Here is a 27,964-nt window from a genome sequence, read left to right on the forward strand (position 1 = left end):
CCATTGCCTGATCGCCAAGAAGTGTTGCCCAATGAACCAAGTGTTGCCCAATGAACCGAGGCCCACCTTTTAGGATATTATCTACATCTTCTCTAAGCTCGAACTTAACTAGAAAATAGTCAAAGCCTGGGTCTATGCAGTCCACATCAACAGCATTTAAAGTCAATAGTTTGAGAACTGTTCTTTTCTACAACCACACATTTTTATTACCAAAACCTACCATTTTTTGCCTTGACCAAATGTAGATGGAATTTCATTTAAGGCACAAAATTCAGTGCATTTAAATTTCACACTTCTTACCTAAAGCATTATTTAAGCATTGTACTAGGTATTCACTTATTCTTGTTTGTCTCCCCCGTTTCTAACCAATCACAGCCTAAAATTTCTTAATGCATGCAGACAACAAAGGAAGATAAGAGTTTCATTTCATTAAATACACTCTTGAATATATGTGAACACAATAAAATTTACAACTTTATTACGATTTGTTCACATAAGAAGTTATAACTTGTGAGTAATAAAAAGTTGTTGACCCATATGAACCTAATTCTTACAACTTGTCGGGTGGACAAATTGTAGCTAAAATTATAAATTTTGTTTTTGAACTAGCACTTTTTTCGAAATGATTGAACTAGCAATTTTGATACACCATAAATATAAATTAAAAAAGGAAAAAAATAATCTTATCAAAAGTGACTTGTTTTAGTGGCTACTCTTATGCCGCGTTTGGGAGATTCGTAGATCTAATGAGAATCACACTGAAAAAGAAACTTATATAAATTTGTCACCCCCCATAAAAAACACCAAGATATTTAAGAAATTTATTTAGTCGAGAAAAAAAAAAAAAAGTACTCAAAATTCAAAATTGGGAAGTGAGAGTGAGAGTTTTAGCGAGAGAGAGAGAGAGAGAGAAGAAAGATATTTATTACCAGTATTTTCCATTATCATCTTCACCAAGCTAGGGCTTTTGGTCTCGACTGAATTTCCGATTTTGCCCCTACACAACCTTCATACTTAAACCCGAAATGAAATAGCTAGGCGGTGAAGCGCTTTCGTTTCGTTTTGGTTCAAATTCGAATAGCTGGTAAGCTCTGCTTTCTTTTGAGTATTTTATTTATTTGTTACTATATATTAATATAAAAATAGTTTGTAGTTTCTGTTTTGCTCCTGAGAAAAAGAAGGAAAGTTTGGTTTCTGAGGTGAAAACAAATGGGGTGTTAAAAATGACGTTAATTCCGAAATTTTAGAATGCCCATTTGCTTCATTTTCTTAGCAAACAATTATAAATATGAGAATTTTCTAAAATTGTATTGGTTATTTCTTTTCTTATCTAATAATATCAAAATTATGATTCCAGGGGAAAAATTAATATAAAAATTATGTCCAATTTTCTCACCTATACTGTTATTTGATTGACTAGCTAATTGGTTCGGTATTTTCATGTTTCGTCCTGATTTTTTTTTTTTGTGTGCGTGTGCGTGTGTGGACAATTTGAGTTATGTGAAATTGTGAATGAGATGGGAGTTTATAGTTTTTTTATATGTTGTTTTTAGCATATGGCATTGTTGTAATTTGTTAAATTTTGTTTTATTATGGTGTTGAACTTCTTCTTTTTCTTTTTAATTTTGGTAGCTTGATTAGCAGTTGCTCTCAGGAGAAAATGAGAAGAAAAAAACTGGATAGTTTATCTGGGGTTTGACTGAACAAGTCCCATTTTATAGTGCAAGCCAAAATTTGACTGGATGAGGTCAGTTTGGATGCCATGGACCAAGGATTGGGTGACGAAGTGACTCCTTTAGGTGCGGAAGAGGGTGTTCGCTTCCAACGCAAGGAGAGCAAGTATTCTCTGAAACCTGAAAGCCGTGACATGTTGGGACCCCAGGATATGTTTATTCCTGTAGAGGGTGACTATTCCCAGGACCCAGCTGAGGAATTTGCAGCTCAAGAGGGTAAGATTCTATATAGGAGCATGGACAATGTGAATGGATCTGAACAACCCCAAGCTAGTTCTGGTGTTTTGGATGATGCCAGTGTCATGGTTGAAGAGTTGAGAGTGACCAATTACAATGGCTCGAACTTAGCTATTGTTGGCACATCAAACTATCGAGAAAGAATGCAGGGTAAGCAGAGCCAGTGGCAGCATCTTTATCAGCTTGCGGGTGGATTGGGAGGTGGGAGTTCACGTGGTGACACTATGTACAGGGATAATAGTCAGACACTGTCGAGTTTCTGGGAGGATATGGATTGCAAGCCACTCGCAGAGTTATCTGCTCAAAAACCTTGTGCTGATGAGCATAATGATATGATGGAACAGTTGACAAGTGCTGAAATAAAAGGGGCTTCGGGGAATAATCATGGGGGCATTCGGACAAAGATTTTATCTAAATCAGGGTTCTCTGAGTTTTTTGTTAAACAGACGTTGAAGGGTAAAGGGATCATATGTAAAGGCCCACCTCATGATGGCTTTCCTACTGAGTCCAAAGACCAGAATAATTTGAAGGTTGCCAGTAGTACTGTGGCAGCTTCTGATAAATCACCATCTCTGGCTCCCAAAACTGCGATGCCTTCTACTGATGTTATTGCTGCATTGCCTTCTCCTGATGGTATTTCTGGGCCCAGAACTGGTGGTTCTGATCATGGCGGAGTTAGTTTGAGACAATGGCTGAAAGTTGGATGCCAAAAAGCAAGTAAATTTGAGCGTTTGTATATATTTAGACAGATTGTGAATGTGGTCGATTATTATCACTCTCAAGGAACTGCCTTGAAGGACTTACGGCCCTCTTGTTTTAGGTTGTTGCCATCAAATAAGGTTAAGTTTGTTGGTTCACCTGTCTGTAGAGAAATGTTAGAGAGTGCTATGGATCAAAATACTCTTCAGTCAGATAGTTTCCTTGTAAGAAAAAGGCCTATGAAGCAGATAATGCTCCCGCCTGCTGCTTTATATGCAAAGAAACAAAAGTTCAGTGAGAATAAAAACTTTATTAGGCAGTGGCATCAATACCCTTCAATACCTGGCTACAAATGTGAAACTGCATATGATAGCAATGCCAATATCACTTGTCCTCGGGATTCTTGTACTGAATATAATGAAGATAAGCCAACTACACAGTCTGAAACTCAGAGCAAGTCTAGCAGTAGCAGCCCTTTTACGTCTAGTATAGCTCAGCTGCAGTTGGCTTCTCTTGGTGACCAGTTGGAAGAGAAATGGTATACAAGTCCGGAGGAGCCCAGTGAGGGTGGCTGCGCAATCTCTTCAAATATCTACTGTCTGGGTGTTGTTCTTTTTGAGGTGAGATGCTGCTTCTTCATTTACTAGTTGACATTTTTCATCTCAGCTTTTATATTATTGCCACTCATAAACTACAGCTATGCATGTTTGTATTATTGGTGTTGGAACACAGTGACCACAAGAGAAATATAAAGAGTGCAAACATTTGTCCATTTATACAGTGGTGGATGATATTGCTCGGCTGTATTTGTGTCATTTCTGGAATGCATAATTAGAGAAATTCATAACTAGCTGTTACTCTGAACTTATTAGTATGGACAGGAGATGACTTCTGTTGTGTTTACATGTTTGTTCAATCTATCTAGGTCAACTATGTTCGTTAGTTGTCTTGATTCTAAACTATGAATGAATGGATGTATAATGTCAAGTTCCTTCGGCTGTACTTCGGTTTGTGTGTTACAAACATGTTGACCCATGATTTGAGGTGCTGCTGAGTTTGAAAATATTTTTTGATTTATTAGCATTTATTTGGATATAAGAAGGAAAACTGAAACTTCCCAGTTCTTAAGTGCTTGTGATTCTGCTGTCGGTATTTCATTTCAAAGGAAATTTGCATATTACCCACATAGCACTTTCTTAGCCAATTTTTTTCTTGAGTGTACAACTAAAAAAAATGTTGAATACCTTTATTAATATTATAAGGACTTATGTTTGATCTGGTCTCTGATTTTGTGAAGGATTTAAGCCATGAAATAAGAGGTCCTTATCCCAGAGGAGAAGCTACTCTGGGAATTCAAAGTTTCACTGCACCTCTTCATCTGATGGCATAAATGTTTAAATCACACTTTTGTTGGTTGTATAAATCAGTCCTATTTTTTTGTCATCTGCTCTCTGGGGGCTTGCTGACCCCTTTATATTTGGCCTTACACTGTCCTTTTTCACCCTCCAGTTGACACTCGTTGGTTTGTTTATTCATCCTTGTTTCATGTGACTCAGGCATCAGTCAATGATTTTTCTAAAAAAATTTCTCCTTTGGTTCTGTAGGCTCCATTTGTTTCATTGTAAAATGTTTACCAAGCTCCATTTGTTTACCTATCAAAAACAAATATTTTTAGCTGAAAACATTTTTAGGGAAAATATTTTCTTTTCCGGTGTTTGCTTGTGTTTCTAAAAATGCTCTAGAAATCATTTTCTATGTTTCAATGGGTTCATGAAAATTGGGTCTATTTGAAGCATTGCTGCCGGTCATCATTGTTCACAAGCTTCATTACCAACCAAAAAAAAAAGCCCACCACACCCCAAGCTGCCGCCTCAACATGCAGCTGGCATCAAGGGTGGGCGGAGCATTGAAGAGAAAACCTAAAATGTGAAGGAAGAAGATAGCCGCCAAGGAATGGTGGTGATGATGGATTGTGATGAATGGAGCTCTAGGTAGAGGTCTTCTAAGGAGTTATGGGGAGAGAGAGAGAGGGGGGGGGGGGGGGTGATCCTGATGGGAACAAAGGAAAGGGCCATTGGCAAGGACCACTGGTGGCGTGAGAGGCTGAGCCATGGTGGAGAGAGAGTTGGGGGGGGGGTGTCTTTGTGCGAGACAATTTTGAAAACGTTTTACAATATTTTTGGGTGTAAATTTTTTTACAAAAGTTATAACTATGCTTTTCAGTCAACATAAAACATTTTCAGGGTTGAACAAGGTTTTTGAATTCTGTTCTGGAGACTGTTTCGGATTTAACTACTACAACAGAATATTTTGGTACTAATATGTACCGGTTTACCATTTCAGGATTACCGCTCTCTCTCTCTCTCTCTCTCTCTCTCTCTCTCTCTCTCTCTATATATATATATATATATAATTTAAAGTTTATAAAATATAAAACACTTAAAAAAAACATACAAAACGAGAGTGGGTATAAGTTTAATATGAGTTGCTTTAATTTTTATATTCATTTGAGACTGAAAAATGAAAAGCCTTACTAGTGGATTCATTTACAGTCTATGTAAACAGCAAACAAGAAAGACAATTAACAAATAATTTCAAATTTCAATCTCAACAAATCAAAACAGGCTTGTTTATGAAACCTGACAATTAAATAAAAAATAAACTTCTTCTTAGATAACAGCAATACACACGGACACAATAAGGCTTTTAAAAAAAAAGTGCTTAACCCACCAAACCCATAACCAAATTTATATAATTAACACACATGGATACAGATCTATCTGAGATAAAAAAAATAAATAACAAAGAATGAAAGAACTGAAAATAAGATTGAGCTTTGAGGTGGAGTTGGTGTCGCTGTCCCTTCTTCAATTCTTTGACAGACTCCAGCCAACTTCAAGCCTTTGACACAGAGACTGTGAGAGAGAGAGAAGTGATAAAGAAGTTGAGAGTGTGGAGAGATAGCAAGAGAGAAGCTGGAGTTTGAGTGCTGAGAGCCACCAAAGAGAGTGAAATTGAGGATCTTGTAAGTGAAAGGGAAGGTAGGAAAAATTACTAAAGTGTGCATGTTTTTAAAGCCAAAAAAAAAAAAAAGCCAACATCTTTGAATCTTGGTCCAGAACACTCATTTCAGCTGGAATGCTGAAATTTTTGCCTGGAATGCCAGTTCAGTCCGGAATTTGGGATGGTATGGAGCAAGGTGGTCACCGTATGAAAAATTCCAGAAAATGTTTTCAAACATTTTACAACAAAACAAATGGAGCCTAAACTACAAATGCATTTATCATGTATAGCCACTCATTTATGTCAACTGTGAAATTTATGCCCTCACAAAACCAGCATTCTTAGAAGAGAAAATTACCCAGACATAAAGGTTATGATTTTTTTATATATCAGACTTGCCAACAAATGAAATAGCTGGTGGCATTTCTCTTAAGAATACTGAGTGAGTTTAGAATCTGGAAGCATTATTTAGTCGATTCTGGTCAGTCTGACCTACGAGTAATGTTTATGATTTTCATTGACTGTTTACTTGCTAGTCATTGGCTCATATTAAAGTCATTGAATGACCGATTTGTATTTTAATGGATTAATTTGGGTTGTCTTTCAGTTACTTGGTCGTTTTGACTCAGAAAAAATGCATGCTGCAGCCATGTCAGATCTGCGTTATAGAATTCTTCCCCCAGAGTTTTTGTCAGAAAATACCAAGGAAGCTGGATTCTGTCTTTGGCTACTTCATCCTAAACCTTCTTCCCGACCAACTACCAGGTAAGACTGAACTCTTTGTTGCTAGAGTCTAGTAAATTTTGTTAGCATGAGAGATTGAGCATTTGGCATCGTGTCATGTCAAAGTGACCTTCCTCTTTTTCTTAATGATGAACAGTGCACTGGCTGTTTATCTGATTTAGATACAATCAAATATTGGTGACATAAGTAGGTTGTAGTCTTGTGGAATTGAGTGCCCAATGTATTAAAAAATTGTTTTAAGCCAATGAGTTCTAGCATAACAGCATCTCCTCCTCCCCCAAAAGAAAGGGGTGGAGGGTAAGGTCATGAGTTCAAAACCCACCAGGTGTTCATGTGAAATTGCCAATAAAAATTTGTTTCAAATCCTTTAAATTTTGGACCCCAGCTTGGTTCTATATCTATACTCTGATGTAATGTTCTGGATTAATAATTTGTCTAATTTGTCTGACAGGGAAATTCTACAATCTGAAATGACTAATGGAGCAGAGGAGGTGTCTGCAGAAGAATTATCATCATCCATGGATCAAGATGATGCTGAATCGGATTTACTATTGCATTTCCTGGTTTTGTTGGACGAGCACAAGCAGAAGGATGCTTCCAAGTTAGTAGAAGAAATTAGGTGCTTAGAATCAGACATCGAAGAGGTTGAGAGGAGGCACAATATAAAAAACCCATTGTCTCATGTGTGCTTGCACAATGACTCTCTCAATAGAAAGGAGAATAAGTTCCTTCACAAAGAACCATCAAGTTTGGAGGTGCTTTCTCAATCATCCCCTGTATCCAATACAAATGACTTGGGGTTGACAAGGAATATCGGTCATCTTGAGAGTGTTTATTTCTCCATGAGATCCAAAGTTCAGCTCTCTGAAAGTGATGCCACAACACCTGCAGATAAGGATTTATTGAGAAAGCGTGAGAACTGGTATTTGGCCCAAAAGGATGAAGAAAAACAGATTTCTATTGATCCTTTAGGAGACTTCTTTGATGGTTTGTGCAAGTATGCTCGTTATAGTAAGTTTGAAGTGCGTGGGATACTAAGAAACGGGGATTTCAATAGTTCTGCAAATGTAATTTGCTCTCTCAGTTTTGACCGGGATGAAGACTACTTTGCTGCTGCTGGAGTGTCCAAGAAAATAAAGATATTTGAATTTAATGCACTCTTTGATGAGTCTGTTGACATTCATTATCCAGTAATTGAGATATCAAATAAATCAAGGCTCAGTTGCGTTTGCTGGAACAACTATATCAGGAACTATTTGGCTTCAACTGATTATGATGGCGTAGTGAAGGTGAGTATATTTTTCACGTAAGAGAATGTGAACTGATAAAGAATACTTGGGCCAGAATGTCAATGGGCCAATTCATGTGGAGCATGTTCTTTTCTCTTTGTTTTTCACTAAATAATCAATGATTTATCTCACAGATGCCCCCTCCCCTCCCTCCTCCTCCTCCTCCTCCTCTATAGGGTTAAAGTAGATTCTGAGTTAATAGGATAAGTAGATTTTAACTGGTTTTATTATATTGTGAATGTGATCATCCATATCCTTTTGTTAGAGCAAAATATCATTTTCATCATCAGTATTTGTGCTAGATCTACATGTCCCTCCATAAATTGAACTAAGCTAGTTCCTTTCCTTTATGTCCCTGTTCTGGTTTCCTCTGTTAATTCAGACATGAGCAATTGTCTCATGCCTTGAGCCTCCCGTATAGGAGAACTCCAGTGCATTATTGTAGGCTTGAATGAAATATCTAAGACTGCAATAATGAAACTGATTTTAGACTTCAAGATTTCAGCAAAGTAGAAGCAGTTCCAATTTAACTATCATACTCCCAATGTATAATATGAAACATGCGCACACCACCATTGTATTATTTATTTTTAACCTCCACACATAATTTAGAGACATTATCTTGAAGGAAGAACGGACTGTATTTAAAGTTGTAGGCGATGACGTCTATGATCATATATATTTAAAGTTTTGGCCTCAAAGGAAGGGGGAATAGGAGATTTGAACTATGACCTCGGCTTCATGAGGCATGGTTTCGAGCTGATTGTGCTACCCCTTGGGGTCTTAAAATGCATATGTTAGTTGGGTTATGCTAGCAAGTGGATGCATACTGCAAGTGTTTTTTGATATATAATCTTGATTAATGACTAAGTCTTTTAGTTTCCTAATAATAGTAACTTTATGATTACTTGATCCTTGGTATCACAAGACAATTTTGAACACTGGAGGTTCTTATTTGATTCTCTATTACATTGCATCTTAACCTGTGGGTATGCCTTGCTTTTTATAATTACTAATTTTTTCTGCATTGCTCTCAACTTGATTTGCTTGGATGGATTTCCAGTTATGGGATGCAAGTACTGGTCAAGTGTTTTCTCAATTCACGGAGCATTCAAAGAGGGCTTGGTCTGTTGACTTTTCTCAAGCATGTCCAACAAAGTTGGCTAGTGGAAGTGATGATTACTCGGTGAAACTGTGGAGCATTACTGAGGCATGCATACTCTCTCTCCTTTTTCTCACTTCATCCAACGCCAACTAGTACTTAAAGAAAATTGGTACTCAGTAAAATTAGTGTTACAATTGAAACGGATTGCCTTTTGGTCTTTATTTATTTTTTAATCTCTACAATCTTAAGTCAATAAGCTCTAGCTCAACTGAGACCTCCTCCCCTTTTAAGTTCTAAGGGGAGGGTGAGTTCATGGGTTTAAGACTCATTTGGTGGGTAGCTTACCTATATTTTTTTAACAAAAAAAAAAAAAAATCCAATGATTTTAAAGAAGGTATAAAAAGAAATGGGGTAACATTTAATTTTTAAGCTTAAATACATTATTGGTCCCTAAACTTTAGCCCATGAGGGATTTTAGCCCTTGAAATTTAAGTGATTGCTTTTCGTCCCTTAGATGATCTGGCTAGACTAAAAATGACACGTCTTCACTCCATTAGACATATCAATGACTAAAAGCGATTACTTTAAGTTTGTTAGGGACTGATTGTTTTAAACTTTAAGGACTAAAATTGCCCATGGACTAAAATTTAGGGACCTTTCAGTGTAATTTGACCTAATTTTTATATTTTCTTTTGGGTACAAGAACTTTCAGATTGATTCATCATATAATGCCAAATCATTGATGATTTTCAAGAGTATATTTTCCTTAGAGAGATTTGTCCTATTCTCAAAAAGTTTCTTTTTGGTACTCCTTGAAAGTAGTGAACAACAAATGTGATATTGTTATTTTAACTCTTTTATAGAAATGATCAAGTAGGATGGCCAGAACTTTCCTGGCAAGATGTGCAGGTAGACATATTGATTGTGACAATCTTACTTTAGTCTTGTAGCTCAATTGGTTGACATCTGCATTTTGGCACTTGTTCTTTCTAGTTCTGGCTACCACTTAAAATTTTTGAAAGTCTTATGCAATAGAACTTCTTGTGCAGAGGAACTGCTTAGATACGATCAGGACCATTGCAAATGTCTGCTGTGTTCAGTTTTCTCCTCATTCCTCACATTTGCTGGCCTTTGGGTCTTCCGATTATAGAACTTATTGCTATGATCTTCGGAATACTAGAACCCCCTGGTGTGTATTGGCTGGCCATGACAAAGCTGTGAGCTATGTGAAATTCTTGGACTCTGAAACACTTGTTTCTGCATCCACCGACAATACATTAAAGCTTTGGGATCTCAAAAAAAGCAGTCCTAGTGGTCCGTCCACTCATGCTTGCAACATCTTAACCCTTAGTGGGCATACTAACGAGAAGGTTGGTTTACTTATGCTAGATCCTATTTCCTTTTCTTTCTTTTATTCTAAAATTTGGCATAGATCTTGCTTCATTTAAGAATCTGACTTCTTGCCCCCTTTTTTGGTTGGTTCAACTTTGCACCTCTTGTGTCAGAATTTTGTGGGTTTATCCACTGCTAATGGTTACATAGCATGTGGTTCAGAAACAAATGAGGTATGCACTAATTGCCTATGTCATACTGAGTTCATGGTTAAATAAATTAAGAAGGGTTTTCCTTCTTTTAAATTCAAGGAAGTTCAGTACTTAATATTAAAGTGGTCTCATTCTTCTCAGGTTTATGCTTATCATAGATCTCTATATATGCCTATTACTTCCCATAAGTTTGGCTCCATTGATCCTATCTCTGCAAAAGAGACTGATGATGATAATGGGCAGTTTGTTTCAAGTGTTTGCTGGAGAGGGAAATCAGACATGGTGGTTGCTGCCAGTTCAAGTGGGTGTATAAAAGTGTTGCAGTTGGTTTAAGGAAAATTGAACTGTTTGAGACCAAGGACTTGTAGTCTTCTATGGCTTTTTTGCAGCTCATGTGACCCCAAGGTTTTCTGGGGGATTGTTCATAGCAGAAACCATAATTTTGCACAGAGAAATGCTGAGAATCTGAAGAATTCTTCAGCTCAAGTTGATCATGTGATTGGCACAACTGGTTGAAAATACTGGTTGTGCAACATTTTAGCCCTAAAACATCTTTGAAGAGAAGCCAGACAGATTGTGACAACTGATTCCAGGTCTCCAAAGAGGAAGATTTAGATGCAAGAATGATAAATTAAAACGCTTAAAACCAACTATCATTTCGCCATTGATAGAAGAGGCCTGAGCTACTGCTTTAAGATTTAAAATGATTGATTGAGATAGACATGAATTCCGAACAAGTGGATTCAAGATAAAAGTAGGATTTTGGGAACAGCCGTGTCAGTTGAAACAAATATGATCTATTTTTGCACTTGCTCCTCAGAACAATGCAGATTTGTTTTGCAGTCCTGAACTCCTCATATAAGTTTTCGGTGAAGGACTAGCATTTTTTAACTGACTAGTTTGTTCAAAGACAGCGCAGAAGCCTTTTTCATACTGACAAGAAATTCGTTATTGAGTTGTAATTAAGAAATTAATGTCCAAAGTAGGAAGCTGCTTTTGTATATTTTCTAAAATTTGATGTATATGGTTATTTATTTTTTATAAAAGATATGACAAGATATCCTGTCTCATGAGTTTTTCTTTTTTCCCAATCTTCGTGGAATATCACAATTGTATAGACTTAAAAGTGCCTCATTTTGTTTTAAAAGAAGGGTGTCAAAGTGCTTCTTGATATTTTTTTTTAGTTGATTAACTTTGAATAGAGCCATTACTAATCTTCAATATTTAAAGATAGCTCAACTAGTAAAGTCTCTTGTCATTGAATAAAATATTTGTAGTTCAAATCTCGTTTACACTAAAAATTAATTGATGTCTTGGTTAGATGATAAAAAAAAAACAATATAGTGGATGCTTTAGGTTGATCATCTATTGCATCTTTTTATTTTTATATGAGAATTAGGCTTTAAAGATCTTGGATTGCAGTTAGTAAGCTTAAAATCTGTCCAATATTGATTACACACAAAAAAAAAAAAAAAGCCCTCCAACAAGGCCGAATATACAGATCACAATCACATGGTAACTGTGTAATGACAAAAATATGTATCTACTTCAAAATTGTAGTCCTATAACATGGATACACTTGTTTGCAGCTAGTCATGGAGGTTCACTATCTCTAACCTCATACAAAACTACATTTTTTTTTTTTTCCTTTTTTCATTTTCAGAAGTAGACCAAAAAAGTGATGTAAGTGACAAATTACTGTGGGAATCCCGTGTTTTGGGAAAAACTTCTATGGAACACCACCAACTCTGTTTCAGTTAGGTGAAGTCCCTACAATACCTAAGAATTAGGGACAGGCCTGCCTCTTATTCTTGGGTGTATAGGGCTCATAGCCAATGGCGACATACTCCCCTTGGTTGACTTCAAATTGTGGCTAAATGTTCTCAATGGTGATTGTGCTGGTGACTGTCTTGGTGTTTGTGCTTTTGTTGTTCCTGTGTAAGCAACACAACAAATTTAGTGACATTGCAATAGAGGATGGATTGTAATTCCAATAATTCAAGGGAAAATAAGCTGAGTTTAGAAGTAGCCTACCTGGGCCTTTTCTCATCTTAAGTTCTGCAGATTTATTTCTTTGTGAAATTTTCTTTACTGGGGTCTCAGAAGAAACTGATATTAAATCAAAACTAAATGAAGCTGTATCACTAGCTGGTACCAGTTGATCATCCGCTACAGACACACCATCATCTCTGCCAGTCGAGGTCGCATCATTTGTTGGATCCTGACTCCTATCATCTTTAATGCTCATAGAAGTCTTATCCTTCTCAGCAAGTTTATAAGCAAACATTTGAAATGGAATTCGTGATACTGGAGCTGGATCACCACCCTCTTCTGCAGAAAATTTCTTTAAAAACAAAGCCTCTATTTCACAAAAGTCTACAGAAGGTGAGAGCAGTTGAGGTTGACCATTGTCGGGGTTCATTGCAAGGAATTTCTTGATGGAACGTAAAATCCTACAGATGGATGAGAAACTTGGGCGCTGAATTGGGTCATTTTGCCAGCATTTTTTGGTTAGGTTCACAAGGAATTTAGGTGAAGGGAATGGGAAGAGAGGCCTTTCCCCGGTCCTTATATTTCGACTCATTTTCTCTCCTTGTAGATGGCCATCTTCAAAAGGAACTTTCCCTGTCAAGAGCTCAAAGCAAAGCATACCAAAGCTATAGACATCTGCTTTCTCTGAGTACTTACAAGTAAAAGCACTTCCAGGCTGTTCTTGCTCAGCCAGAACTTCGGGTGCATACCAAATACAAGTGTCTGTTGTAACTTGGTCTGTATTTTGGTTTGTTGAGTTTCGAGTAGTATTTTTTACCGATGATAAGCCATAACCTGAGACCTTCACTTGTAAATAGCCTTCTGTGGAATTCCTCACTTTGACAAGGATATTAGCAGGGTTCAGATCTCCATGATAGATCTTTTGAGAGTGGAGATATTCCATGCCTCTTGCAATCTGAAGCATGATTTCAACAGCAACCGGGAAAGCAAGCAGAATCCGCCTCCTTGCACTACAATTCTCCTTCATGAAGGAGATGAGATCCTTGTTTATCAACTCCATAACAAGCAAGCACTCTTTCTTCTCGTCGTCATAAAAGCCGCAAAGGTTTTGCAATATATTGGGGTGGGAAAGTGATAGGAGGGTAGAAATCTCAGAATTCAAAGACTCAACCTCCCCATAGAAGTGCCTCAAAAGAAAACTTTCCCCCAACCAATGAATTTCCTTATACTGGCCTCCCCCTTCTAACCTGCGCCTCACTTGGTAATCCTTTGCTCCTAATAAAATTGAACTTGGAAAAAGTTTCCCCTTAAATTGCTCTGACCCATGTAGTTTCTTGATTAGCAAGTCTGCAAGCCGGTGCTCATTTTTTGTCAAAGCATCAGAGAGCAAAATTCTCTTATCCTCTAGTGTTTCAATAAGCCTCCATTTATCTTGCCTCCAAGCACTCTGCAACCGGTTACATATTTCTCGAGAGATCAAGTACTGCTTCCCAAATCTCCAATGGAAAAGTTTTGGGTCATTCCACTCCTTATTGTACTTCCTCGTGAGCACGACTTTCCTCTTTTTCATGTCATCCTCATTGAGTCCTGCTATCTCTCCAGCATTCTCTATGGCCTCAATTACAGCAGGGAATAAGCAGAACAAGTTGTGTATGTGATATTCAACACAATCTTTGTTCTGATGGATACTGATTGCTTTTCCCCACCAATCCTTGATATCCAAGCAATACTTAATGTAAAGCTCACCTTCTTTAAAAACCCTGTAGAGCTCTCCCAAAGGATGCTCAAGAGCTTTCCATTTCTTGTTTTTCTCTTCAAACTTCAGGTTGTGTCGTATCTCCTCTGCAATTGTGTCGAATGCCAAGCAAAAAATATCAAACAGCAAACAGCACTGACATTGATTGAATTGAATATCGTCTTGCAACACCATGAGGGCCTTCATACTTCCAAGCACCTCTCCAATATGCCGGAATTGTTCCATTCCAGGCATAGAGAGGTGAATTCGTGATTCGGGTATTCAAGAATAACGAAAATGCAACTCAAATCTTCAAGATGCAACACAAAATCTAACTATGCAGCAACCTTCAGATAATGATTTCAAAAAAAAAAAAGAAAAAAAAAAGAGAAAATAAAGTCAGCTATGAAAGACAGGAAATTATGGAAATTAACAGAAGAACAAATCAGAACAAACTAAAACAAGTTCAAGAATCAACAACAGGCAACATGTATTTCTCCAATACCAAAGATGCTTCCTATGACAAACAACAACAACAAAAAATAGAAAGAAAAAAAAGCTATAATAGTTGAAAACCAAAGGGACTTCAGCATCTATATACCTGTAGTAAAAAGTTCATTCTTTCACCGATCAAATTCATGAACACCCAAAAAAATCACCAATTGCTATCAAATTCTCACAAACCCAAGTCACCCAAGTCACCCGATCAACTTCCAAAAAATCACCAATTGCTATCAAATTCTCAAGAACCCAAGTCACCGGAATTCTATTCGATCTGATAAAGCAGCATACCATAGTCAATGGATAACCAAATAAATAAACAATAAATGATAATAATATTTGCTGACAAAACCAAATAGAAACTGACCAAATTCTGTTACGACCAGAGCTTGTGAAAAATAAAAACGGAAAAACCTTCTCCTCAGGCCCCAAAAAAGAAATTGAAGTTTCCCACAATAAGATCAATTGTTTTTTTGATTGGATATTGTTTTGGAAACTTCGAGGTGGCAATATTGTTGGGTTTTTTTTGGTTTTCGTATAAATTTTGACGAAAATCTACACGACCCAACAACAAAAGCAAGAACAAGAAGAACAAGAGGCGAGCAGTTTTGTCAGCTTGTCTGGGAAAATTCCACAAATCTTGGCCGTTGAAAAGGTCCGGATTCTTTGCTAATCCTGTGTATTTATATTGTTTTCCCGCGAGTTTCGTTTTCGTTTTTTTTATTATTATTATTTTTTAAATGTCTTAAAATGTCGTTACTTTTATTTAACGTTTTCAACTGCCGTATTGACCGTTGCAGCCTTTATACCTTCAACGACGTCGTTGACAAATAAAACGGTGACGTTTTGTGGGAACCGTTAGTTGTGTTCCTAGCGGATTGGCGTTTGATAGTCCAACACGTAACCTTTGACGGTTTACTGTATTTAATTAATTAATTAATTAATTAATTCAACCAGTAGAAAAGTCGGCTTTGGACTACCAAGTAAAGTTGATGCCCTGAGTAAATTACCAAAAAAAAAAAAAAAAATTGAGTTGTAAATTGTAATTGGCCTAAATATGTTGCTAAAAGAACGTTAAGATGAGACCGCAAGTAAATTAAGGTCAATATACATTTTGTAATAAGTACAAGAGATGTGTCATATTCACAATATTTTCACAACAAATCTAAAATGGTAAAGTTGTTATTGGTTCTAATATAAACTTATTACTAAAATTACTTTTTTTTTTCCACCAGTAACACGAGAAGGTATTTGATATCAAATAATACCATGTCAGCAGTATTAAATCCAATAAGTGTGAGACATGTCAGTAAAAAATAACTAACCCACTAACAATTGAAAGATATGTGTTAGTGGGTGGTTATTTTTACACACATGTTTCTCGTTTATTGAATTTTGATATAAATGACGTAGTATTATTTTATACAAAATATTTTTTCAATAATAGCAAGTAACAATCTCTCAGTTAAGATTTATTGTGAAAATATTATAAACATAACATTTCTTTTAAGAACATGCCTCTAAATCGTTTTTATTGTTTTTAACTCCTACAATCCACACAATGTTTCTATTACAACAACATTTATTTTATGGATTGGTGTATTTGGATGGCAGGATTTGAGCATGTGGATTTGGATTTAGATAATAGGATTTGAGAATGTGGATTTGATTTTGGTAATTAAAATTCAAATATCTTGTTCGGATAATTTAAAAAAAGAAAAAGTCAAGGATTTAAATTTGACAAATCCTATAAAGATTTTAAACCTTAAAATCATTGAATTTGAAATAATTTATAAATCCATGGAATTTTAGAAATTCTTAAGACATACTTCAACAGATTATAAATTTTATAATTTTAAATCATCATAGATATAAAATACTTCCAAATAACAAATTTTAAAATTTATAGATTTGAAATTAAGGCATTTTAAATTCATTAGTTTAAAATTCAATTTCAATTTCAAGTATCCGAATGCAACTAATTAATGTGAGTTTCACAAAATGATGATGTCCACACACTATGAAAAGCATGTTTACATTTGTTGAATATAGGAGTATTAAACAATTATGAGTAACATTATTGACAACTTGGCACAATATTTTTCACTAGTAATTGAATTAATAAGTTTTTATTGATTTTTATTTAAAAATTTTAACCCACGATTGATTATAATACGTGTGGGTTTTAAATAAAAATATTTTACAATTTTTTCTGTCCGATTAAAAAATGACAAAATAATTGCCATCATAATTATTAAGAACATGGGATTGCACTTTTATACGACAGAAAAAGTAGTGCCCCATGTTTTAATTGCTAAATTCTAATTAAGTCAAAGTGTCAGACGACAAAGAAATAAGTTATGATGTTTGAAATGGAATATCATTGTATTTGGTCCTATCTTTATTCATTCAGTCATTCTTCTGCCCATGTTTTCTTTTCTTTTTCTTTTTCTTTTTCTTTTCTTAAAGGGGGGGGGTTTTGACATTTTCAAATGAACAAAAAGTGAACCCAATACATTCATTACCCCACATTAGACCTTTTCTGCTTTCTTATTCCTTTTTTGTTTTAGATTTAAAATGAAGGTTAAAGAAGACATTGACCATAGTCATTAATCAAAGAACACTACGTGTAACTTGCAAGATGCGATTCTTATAAAAGAAATATGGAGTGAAATTTAAGATCCATGAATTGGTTTATATATATTACGAATACAAATTTTCTGTATCAATTTTTGTGTTCCATTAATTATAATTTGTAATGTATTTAATTTTATAAAATTTAAACTTTGGCTATTCTATAAGAAAAGTTAAACAAATGTAAGTTAAATTGTGATTGGTAAAATCTAAAATGAAACACAGAAACTAGTATATAAGATTTTTATGATTTTATTTGTTTGTTAACGAACATATCCAACAATTTGCCAAACTACTAAAACTCTAAAAGTTGGTTGAATTGGGTTTTAAGTTAATTCAACTACTAAAGTTTCTTGTTGTTGAACAACAAACCTAATTAAATTCAAATAATATCTATATCAAAATAAATCCATTGAAAAACAAATAAAAGATAAAATGTATATAGTTTGTTTTTGTAGCTGGCCTATTTCTATCTTCTATTCCATTAATTATAAATTCTGCCGAATAGATATAGTGACTGGTTTCCCTCTATTTTGGAAGTTAATTTTGCTTAGAGTTGTGGTTGTAGTTGTAGGTGAGTAATAAATGTTAGAGTTGTGATACTGATATGTTTCAATAGTTTTTTTTTTTTTTTTTTTTGAGAGTCTGACGTGGAATGTAGTTGGAGTATATTATGGGTGCAGGGTGGCTGGCACGTTTAACGTGTACGACGGGGCGTTTTGATCGTGAGTATATTCAGTCTTTTCCCCAAAGATCACGCGGAAAATCATGCAGTTGATTTTGCCTCAAATCTCCATTGCTATTAAAACATATCAGTATCACACCCCTGTTAGAGTCTAGAAAGGGTTTTTATTTTATTTTTATTTTGAGAATCAGAGTAGTCTGGAGAGTTGGTACCATGCACGCTAATACTATCACATTATATATATATATATATATATTATCCTAACTTTTAGACAAATTAATATAGTGAATGAAACTTGAAATATTTAGATTTGCCACACATTTTTCAAGTTTATTAAGCTTAAGAATACCAAAACAGCACCTCACCTATGGTAAATTACTGTCTTTGATATCAACTTTTGGTTTTAGTTAATTTATTTATTTATAAATATTTTTTTCTTCAAAATTCTAAGTAAGACTGTTTCCAAACAGACACTTAAGCTATCCATGCTTGTCGCCACAACAATTAAAGTTTAAGAATGATGTTAGGAGTACTAAGCATTTTATTATATAGACCTTGCAAACTGATATATCAACTTTTAATTACAAGATAAAAGACAAAATACTAAAGGTACTGCCTATTTTACCATAAATAAAAGGATCACAGCTGACATGCCAACTTAGGTGATTGATGTTATATTAATAATATAATAAATAAAATTTTTAATTCTTTTTATATATAAATATTTTGTGTATAAAAGTCGACACATCAGTTTAAAACTTATGTAATAAAGTTTGTAGAACCCGTATCATCATCAAAAAATAATTAAAACAATTTATTTCTTATGTTATTAATATGGAACTAATTGCAAGAGCTTATGTTTCCAATGAGAACATATAGGATTCAAATCATCCACTCCTAACCACTGAATTAAAAAAAAATGCGGCACCAATTGATTCCAAAATTTTTGGGGCTAGGGTTGGGTTACTAATTAAGGAAGGGATATTGGTTTCTCAAAAAAAAAAAAGAAAAAAAGGTAGAGATATTGTGGTTATTATTGTATTATTGATACAACACCAATCATATTAATTAATTTTCATATTAGTTTGAAAGTTTTTAGTAAAATTGATAATATTTTTAATATTTTCATATAAGTTTTTGTTTTTGTTTTAATGGTAGGTAGCTGAACGCCTTAACGTGAAAACTAATCCCACCCTTTGCATATGTAATGCTTGAGACAGATCATAGCTATCTTATGTTTTAATCAAAGTTTGAGAGTTATTTTTTAGCATACAAAAAACACTTGGTTTTTTGGTCAACAACATTAACAAATGAAAACAATAATATATAGAAGAAGACCGTCTATGGCCGGCAACATTTTTTAATGTTATTTTGAAATAATATCTTAAAATTGACCCACATCAAAACTCAAAAGTAATTTCGAATTAAACAAAGAAACCGACTTGAAAGTATAACATTTAAGAATGAATTCTTGATTTATTTTTGAAAACGATTAGTCATGATATGTGCCGTTTTGTTTTCGCTACTAAATGGGCACTTGCCCCTTTGGTTTTGTGTTATGGGTGTTCTTACTTCTTAGCTAACATGCAATCAATAAAAATATAAACCCTATTAAATTTTAAATGTTCACACACACACACACACACACATATATATATATATATATATTTATTTATTTATTTGTTGTAATAACATGAAATAGACGCATAAGCATAACATATTTTTATACACGTGATAAGTACGTAACACATCTAGTGCACAGCCTGATCCTTAATTAATTTCTTTACCTACCATGAATAGGAAATATTAATTAATTTCCAAATGAGGCTATATACTTTAATTAACCTCATACAACCTTGTTTTTTTTTTTTGCGAGGGGGAACCTCATACAACCTAGTTATGAGCTTTTGATCTTTGAAAAGAATAATCGTTTTTGGTTGGTAAGAGTTGGAGGGGAACAAGGTGGTTCACTACTTAATTAGACATTAAACTTTTGTGTTTGGTTGAAGGACTCTTTGAATTTTGTTCATTGATTTATTAATTGATAAGTATGTATGTAAGATTTCAACCACGAATTAAATAGCTTTATCGTTTTCTTATTAACAAAAAAGTTGGCCATTTAAGGTTTTAATCTAAGGTAAGACTTCCCCCTAAAAAAAAAAAAAAAAAAAAACTAAGGTAAGACTTATTGATTAGTATCTTCTAAACTATTGATTGATGAGCTCATCCGGCACAAAAGAAAAACCCGTATTATATATGGAAAGCTCATGGAATCTTGCCAAGTCACAGAGTGCTCATATTATTTTCCATGGCCCAATATGAACACTTCAAGAACATAGATCCACCTTTCTTTAGTTCAAGAATCCATAAGCCTAAAGCCATACCTACCATTAACGCGGATAAGTTAGTGGTAGGGCTGCCTCAACAAATTTTGATTCTAAGACAACAATTTAAAGAAGTAGAAAGTAAAGAAAAAATTTTTTTTCCAATGTTCCAACAATGAGCACATTATTACCTGCCTTTGATGCAAAATATGGGCACATTGTTACAAAGATTTTTCATATGCCTAGAATATTTTAAATATTAAATAAAAATTTTAAAAACTTGTATATTCTAAATAGTGTCATTTCTATTAAATACCTCAATTCAGCTTTAAAAAAAAAAAATCATTTCAAACATTGTTCAAATTTACGGTCTGTGATAATAAGGCCAATCTAAGGCTACCTCAATACTATAGTGGGCATTCTCTTATTTTAAATATTAATTGAATAATATTTATGTTTTGATATTTTATTATTTAAAAATATATTTTTCTTGGCTTTTGAGATTTAAGATTACTACTAATTAATTATGTTTATATATATATATATATATATATATATATATATATATATATATATATTCAAGTTCCACTAAAATTTTCTTATCAATTGGTAATATCGTTAATATGCTTAATCTTTCTTGTGACATAATCGATCTTAAATAGGATTTGATCAATTTTAATTTTTAATAACTTCATTCTATAGGTGCACATGTAAAATATATTATTAGTTAATATTTTATAAGCAATACATGTATTAGAAAAATAGTCTAGCATTTATATATATATATATATATATATATATATATATATATATATATATAATTTTATACATTAATTCAACTACTTTCAACTATTTATATAAAACGAATTTTAGAACTTTTATTCTAAAAATAAATCCAAGCAATCAATATTAAAATAAATATTATGTTTGAGATGGACATTATTTCTTTTGGCAATGTTGGACTTTAGGTATTGAACAATAGATTTCAATAATAATTTTGTTTGGAAAATTATTAATTCTAATTTTAATTTTGATAGAGAGAGAAATGAGGACAAAGTTTAGTTACAAAATTTGTTGTAGCCTAAAATTACAACTTTACTCAATATCTTTTTATTAGAGGTGAATTTTGATGAATCTACCATTAAATTACATTTTCTTCTTTTATCCTCCAAACTTGCGAAATTTCTATAAAATTAAAGATTAATAGCTATGTTATCAATAAATTGTTTAAATTACAATTTTTTGTAGTTTAAAATTATGCATAAAATATAAACTTATAGATCATATAATAAATAATATCCGATTAGCACAAATTTTGACATGTGTATTAAGAGTTTAAAGAACATGTAATCAAACAAATAAAATATGTAGTAATGTTAATTTTGTTAAAGGAAGTTATGGCCTTATTGGTTACAACCAATTTTGTAATTAAATTTTGTCCTAGAAAGAATAAGTAAAAATTTTGGGCGTTGATTAAATTTTTTATATATTGTAAAACAAATAGATAAAACATTTTTTTTTTTTTTTGGCTAAGTGAGAAGCCTTATTATTATTATTATTATTATTTTAGGGGTCCTCTTCCGATTAGAGGCCATGGCCATTGCCTGATGGTCTAATGGTTCGGTAGACGCTAGGTACTTGCATTTTAAAACACTAGCTTTAGAGTTTAGAGCCACTCTTAATAGTTTTCCAAACTAATTTAGCCGTTGAAGCCGAATTCCTAGCTCTTGTGGTATGTAAGCCAAGGTCTCAAAGAGATGTAGGCTTAATCACATTTTATCTTTTAACTCACAAGGTGTATTTATACTTTCTCCGGCATAGAACCCCAAAGAAAGTCTCTATTCTTTGCATCTAGTCAATCATAAATTGTCGCAGGAAGGGCCACACATTGCATTACATAAGCTGGGATGGCCTTCGTAACTGATTGAGTAAGCACCATACGGACATGCAGGGTTAGCCTTCCAAACAAACAGGCCGACTTGGAGGACGCCCTTAATTTAAACCAGGAAGTTTATCTTTTGGCAATTGAGAACAGTAATGCGTGCCAATGATTAGTGTTTCAGCATGGGGGAAATGGGTCTGGAAATCTTGGGCTTCCCCTAGGATTAAATTCTTCATTAGGCTTCGTTTAAATAATAGCATTGTTTGAGCTAAAACCTTTGGCCCAACAAGCATTCTTGGTTAGAGAAGTTTTGATAGCTAGAGGGCTTATTGCGGCTACTTTGTGTCCAAGGTGTGGTGTCGTGTGGGTTCTTAATTTGACTATCCTTCTCTTTAGAGATTGTCGTTAGTCCAAGACCTTTAGCTTTAGGAATCCAAGGTTTTTGTAATGCATCCTTTGGTCTTACTTTGGCTTATTGGTTGTATAGTGTCTGTTTAGGAACATTTTATTTATCTTTTTGCTTAAATTTTTTTACTGAAAATGTATTAAAGTATATTTATACTTTAAAAATATGAAAAAGAGTAAGAAAAAAAGTGAGGTTTCAAAATGTTGTATATAAAACTTAAAACTAAAACCTAAGCTTAACTTAATTTTATCTATTGTGCCATTGGAAAAGCTTTTTTTACTTTGTAAATTCTTGTTTCGGTTGGGTATTTGGTCGCTTTGGCCCCATAGGAATATGTTGATTTTCAATCCAATTGAGGTTCAACCAATGGATTCTATCACCAAACTTGTATATACTTGTTTAAATAGTACTTGTGAGTTCTATTCTGTTTTAGGATTGTCTTTGTCTTCATGTAATTTAATTCTAACTGTTGTTAAGTGGCATGCCCTGGCTTAGAGGTGGTTGGGTCAAGTTAAACACGGATGCTTTCTCCTTGGTTAATTAAGGTTTAGCAGGTGGCGGTAGTGTTGTGGCAAAGTTATGGTCACTATAAGGGATGGGCTAAGCCTTGTAGTATTTTTTGGATTTTTCACACCTTGTGGTGGAATTAGATGTTTTGTAACTAGTTTCCTATCTTGCTAGTCTTGTTAAATTTTATCCGGGGTTAATGGCTTTAGTGAATGATTACAGGTCTCTATTGCGAAGAATCTTTGCCACAAATGTAAACATATGATTTTAGGGAAGCAGCCAGGTGTGCAAATGCTCTAACAAGTTTGGAAAATTGCAATTATTAAACACAAATAATGCCACATTTTATTGTTTTATTAACTTTATGGGGAGCACGAAATAAGTTTTATTTCGAAAAAGGTCAGCTACAACCTGAGGGCATCGTTGAGGGAGCTACCAGCATGTTGATAGAGTTTCAGAGCCTCACAGCTACACAAACAACCTCCTAAGGGGGGTCCAACGTCTGCAGTGTTTGGCTTATTAATTAGAGTGCTGCACTAGGCCCATAACGTAACTCGGTCAGGTGTAATCTTTATGTGTAACCTGTTTGTACTCTTCATGTAACACTTTTTTTTTTTTAGAGAGTTTCAACTTATGGCGTCCGCTCCTGATAATAGCACTTTATTATCAGACCAAGACACTAATCAATTTTTGGTGTAGGCGGAGATTGAACCCCAGATCTCTTATACAACCATCAGAGATTTTACTAGCTGAGCTAACTGGAACCCACTTCATGTAACACTTTTTCAATCAATAATATATATTATATCTTCGGTCTCAAAAAAAAAAAAAAACTTTATATTATTGTATTGCTAAATATTAAACACAAAGAAAATAATAGCATTTTAGTAACAAAATTTGAAGTGAAATGAGACAACCAAAATCAAAAGAGAAATTAAAACTGTGGGAGGGGAGGATCAGAATACGACACAGAGCCCACAGGCCTAGTTCGAGGATGGAAAAAGGGGCCATTCACACACTAGTCCTGGCCAGACACGTGGATAAAAGTCTGAGGAGGGAAAACGTAGAGACCCATTATCTGAGGAGCCAAGGAGCCCTAAGAGCAAGTACTCCTCGGGAATTCTTTAGTTGGCTACTTGCACCGAAGGACAGGATACTGATGAATACAATAGAGACGTGCAAGTAAAGAAGAGAGAAAAATATCTAGGTAAAGTAGTCATCACATCTGCATTCAATGTGTTGTACCAACTCAGCTAGCTGCATTAATGAAGGAATGACCCATGAATAGTAATCTCATAGCTCACAGCACACTCTACCACCTCCAGCAGAGTCCTAATTGGACAAGCATCCAAATTAATACCTTTAGATGTACAGGTAGAGGGCTCAGATGCAATGAGATGGACTATATAAGGAAAAAGAATCCCTTCAAGAAGGTGGACGAATCATTAAGAAATGATTGGAAGTGACAGAATATCATCTTGTATCAAACACTTAAGCACTTCTTTTATAAACATTGCCTTCTTGACCAAACCTGAGGAAGTGTTTTATCCATATTTCGTACTTCTGTTGTTACACTTTATAAGCCTTAACTCCACTGACTTCAAATCTGGATCATACTAAAGCATTAAAGTTGACTTTGCAAACCATCCTCTAACAGATTAGTTGCACTAGGCCTGTAATATCTAACTCCACTGTTCTAAGTGGGCTGGGCAATTTTGGCTTTTACAAAAACCTTACAACATCAATTCACAGAATGAATATTTTCCTTTGGATTGGTATGTAATTAAAATTTCAATTGAAAATAATTAATAAAAAGCTTTTTTATATAAATTCGTCAATTTGATTTAATAAAAAGACAATTAGATTTGCATCAGTATTATTGGCACAATAGTTGAAAAACAAAACAAAATTTTACCCAACAATAATATAAGTAAAAAATAAGCAAATATTAAACACTAATATAAATTGTTAATTTGTAACTACATCCCAATCTCAAACAAAAAACAAATGAAAAAAAATGGTTTCAAACGCCATATGCATTAAGCTTGCAAAATCATCTTAGTTTTGACTAATAATTAGCAAATACATACAAGTATTGCAGTTTTTTATTTTATTTTTTTGGGTGAGTACAATTTTTTAAGGGTTAACTACAACATGTTATTAGGCATTTTGCCTTATCATAATTTCTTTATGATAAATTTTATTGTCCATTTATTTATGTCTCTCCCAGTCCTGCGGTATAATCTGAACGTTCTTTAAGATTATTAATATTATTAGATTATTTAAATATTCCTAATATTAATAGTAATTGGTAGATATAATCACAGAATATACACCAACAATTTATAGAATAATATTACTCAATATATGTCAAGCCTCAGAATTAAATCTAGTGGCTCCAAGGCTTGAATTCATTCTAATAGTGTCTTAGAACATAAGTAACATTAAGTTGACTCCTTTTAAGGAAAATAAAATAAATAAGTAGATGGGTTTGAATTCATTAAATATATGTGGAATAAATTTGAGATTAAATCACTAAAATTTTAATAAAATTTAAAATGAATTTGAGATCCATATTTTTTTAATAAATTTGGATTTAAAATAGGAACTCTTAGTGAAAACTTGTCTTTTTCTACTTTTTTTATTTTTAAGTAAGTGCACTGAAATGAACCAAAATGAATCAAAAGGACCAAAGTTAATTGAAATGGACCGAAGTGGACCAAATAGACTGCAGTAGATTGAAGTGGATCGAAGCAACCTAAGTAGACCAAAATGAACTGAATTAACCATAGTGGACCACAATGGACCGAATGAACTTACAGTGGATCGAAATAGACCAAAGTGACCCGAAATGGTTCAAAATGGGTGCCACGTAAAATAGTTTTGTTAACCCTAGAGTATAATAATATACTTAATGTACTTTAGCGATTATATTATTATAATATGATAAAGACAATAGTTTTTGTGGAGGGAAAAAAGTATAACTAATGGATTAGACGGGTTTTGACGTGCTACTTTTTGCTTACGTAATTAATTTTTTAGAGGTGGGATGCAAAGTCAACCTTAATTACTCGTTAAAAGATAAATAATGATAATCAAATCAGTCTCTAGTGTGATATGATTGTGTTCAATTAGGAAAAGCCTTGAAATGGCTAAGTGTTCATCCTTGGGTTTTTCTTCGAGGATAAGGTTACAATTGGATAATCTCTCTTCTTTTAGTTTCCCAAAAACTCCCATTGATCCAAGTGTTTTTGGGCTTTATATAGTTAGCCAAAATGCATCTGGACTCTACATTCGGAGAGTTAGGATCAGACTAAGGTATGAGCTACATGGGCACTATTCAAAGTCATCTCCCCATTAATGCGACCTGTTAAGTGGTTGCAGTGCATTTAATGTGGAGGGGATGGCTGCTCTGTTCTTCCTTTTTCTTGTCTTTCTTGCTCAATGCCAAGTTACCCTTTTCCACCATCGGTTTACGTCGTGCTCCCTTTAACTTTGACTCTCGACTTTTTGAGGTTAAGTAGGTGTCCTTGGAGCCCTCGTCAACTGTTTAGCCTACATGAGTTAGGTGAGTACTTTCCAACGACATCCTGCTAATATTTCCCGAGGTTTGACTTGTTAGAAATGCCCTTACCTATTTTATCAATTGTTTTGGATCCTTCCCCGCCCCCCCCCCCCTCCCCCATAGTTTTTTTTTCCTTTTATGTCCATTAAAAAAAAAATCTCTTTCCTAATTGCAATTTCTTTCTTAATTAATTTGAATGAAAGTTTTGGAATAATTAGACAGTAATTCAAAAGAACTCCGGCAATAGTAGTTTTGGTCCGATCGTATCTCTTTCTCTCTCTCAACTAAGCCATAGGTTTCTCTCACCCTCTCAACTGATTCAACTTTTGTTAATCTGGTTGTAAGAGGCAAAATTTTAAGCCAATTATAAAATGCCACATTAAAATTTAGTGGCAAATTCCAAATTAATGTCATTAAATTAATTAAATTAGATAATGACATGTGTCATCCAAATTGACATCACACTGGCATATCAAAATTTGCCACATGTCATTTGGCCCACAAGATAAAGATAAACTTCCTATTCAAAATTTATGGATAATTATCTTTATTAAAATAAACTAAATAAAGATAATGATTTATCTTTGTTGATTATTATCTTTATCAAAATATGATATAGATAAATAGAGATAATTATCTCTAAGAAGAATTTGGGCCAATCAAAAGTCTACTACATACTTTCAAGCATATCAACTCAAAGTGGAGCTTATCCTCTAAAATCACTATAAATAGAGGACATCCCCTCTCATTTTAAAGGAAGTTTTCAAGAGACCCAAGCTCTGGAGAAATTCTGTTTCAAGAATCTTTGAAGAACTTGAAGAACATTTGAAGAACTTGAAGAACATTCGAAGGGCTTGAAGAACTTGAAGGACAACAAATCTCTAACAAGCTTAAAGCCAGAGATTTGTTGTGAAGACCATTTGATCCATCTTTCAACCAAATTGAAGAAAATTTCGCGTTTGAGTCAAGACCATAAAGAAGATAGAATCAGAGGAGCACTCGTCAAAACTGAGATTGAACTCATTACTTGATTAATACAAAAAATATATTTGTAGAACTCATTTTTTCAATTTGTTTGATTTTTCTTCAATTGAGAAATTTGTGTTTACAAATTTTTGGCACGCCCAATGGGACAATCTCTGCCTCTCATCTCTTCTTCATCAATTTGTCATATCATTTGAAGTCCTATGGCTTCAAAGAATATTCAAATCAACAACCCTCTTTTTGGAACAAGTGAACTTGATCCTATAATGGATTCAAACTCTTCATCATGTTTTGACACTTCCTATGCTGGACCTATGACAAGGGGAAGAACAAAGGCTCTTGCAGAGGTTTATGCTCAAACAACACCCATATCTCAGCCCTCACTTGTTTCCAAC

At 34.0% G+C, this 27,964-nt stretch overlaps 2 protein-coding genes across 4 annotated transcripts; one reads left to right on the forward strand and one right to left on the reverse strand.

Moving 5' to 3' along the window:
• Positions 1 to 810: 810 nt before the first annotated feature.
• LOC142618696 (protein SPA1-RELATED 2) lies at positions 811 to 11,435 on the forward strand. 3 transcript variants are annotated; one of them, XM_075791689.1, is made up of 8 exons: positions 811 to 1,084; positions 1,633 to 3,289; positions 6,280 to 6,437; positions 6,868 to 7,705; positions 8,769 to 8,915; positions 9,860 to 10,180; positions 10,316 to 10,375; positions 10,496 to 11,435. In XM_075791689.1, exons 2-8 carry the CDS (start codon positions 1,763 to 1,765, stop codon positions 10,685 to 10,687), a joined length of 3,243 nt encoding a protein of 1,080 aa, XP_075647804.1. In that variant the 5' UTR covers positions 811 to 1,084; positions 1,633 to 1,762; the 3' UTR covers positions 10,688 to 11,435. The 3 variants fall into 3 exon arrangements, with proteins under 3 accessions (XP_075647804.1, XP_075647810.1, XP_075647817.1); XM_075791695.1 differs by having other exon boundaries at positions 1,645 to 3,289; XM_075791702.1 differs by having other exon boundaries at positions 1,655 to 3,289.
• A 552-nt stretch (positions 11,436 to 11,987) lies between these two features.
• Positions 11,988 to 15,204, reverse strand: LOC142641777 (uncharacterized). The gene is made up of 4 exons (XM_075816257.1): positions 14,950 to 15,204; positions 14,683 to 14,856; positions 12,389 to 14,428; positions 11,988 to 12,288 (listed from the first exon to the last, which is right to left on the reverse strand). Exons 3-4 carry the CDS (start codon positions 14,334 to 14,336, stop codon positions 12,134 to 12,136), a joined length of 2,103 nt encoding a protein of 700 aa, XP_075672372.1. The 5' UTR covers positions 14,337 to 14,428; positions 14,683 to 14,856; positions 14,950 to 15,204; the 3' UTR covers positions 11,988 to 12,133.
• Between the last annotated feature and the right edge of the window lie 12,760 nt (positions 15,205 to 27,964).

This window comes from Castanea sativa, chromosome 1 (assembly GCF_040712315.1).
Source record: "Castanea sativa cultivar Marrone di Chiusa Pesio chromosome 1, ASM4071231v1".
NCBI classification, from domain to species: Eukaryota; Viridiplantae; Streptophyta; class Magnoliopsida; order Fagales; family Fagaceae; genus Castanea; species Castanea sativa.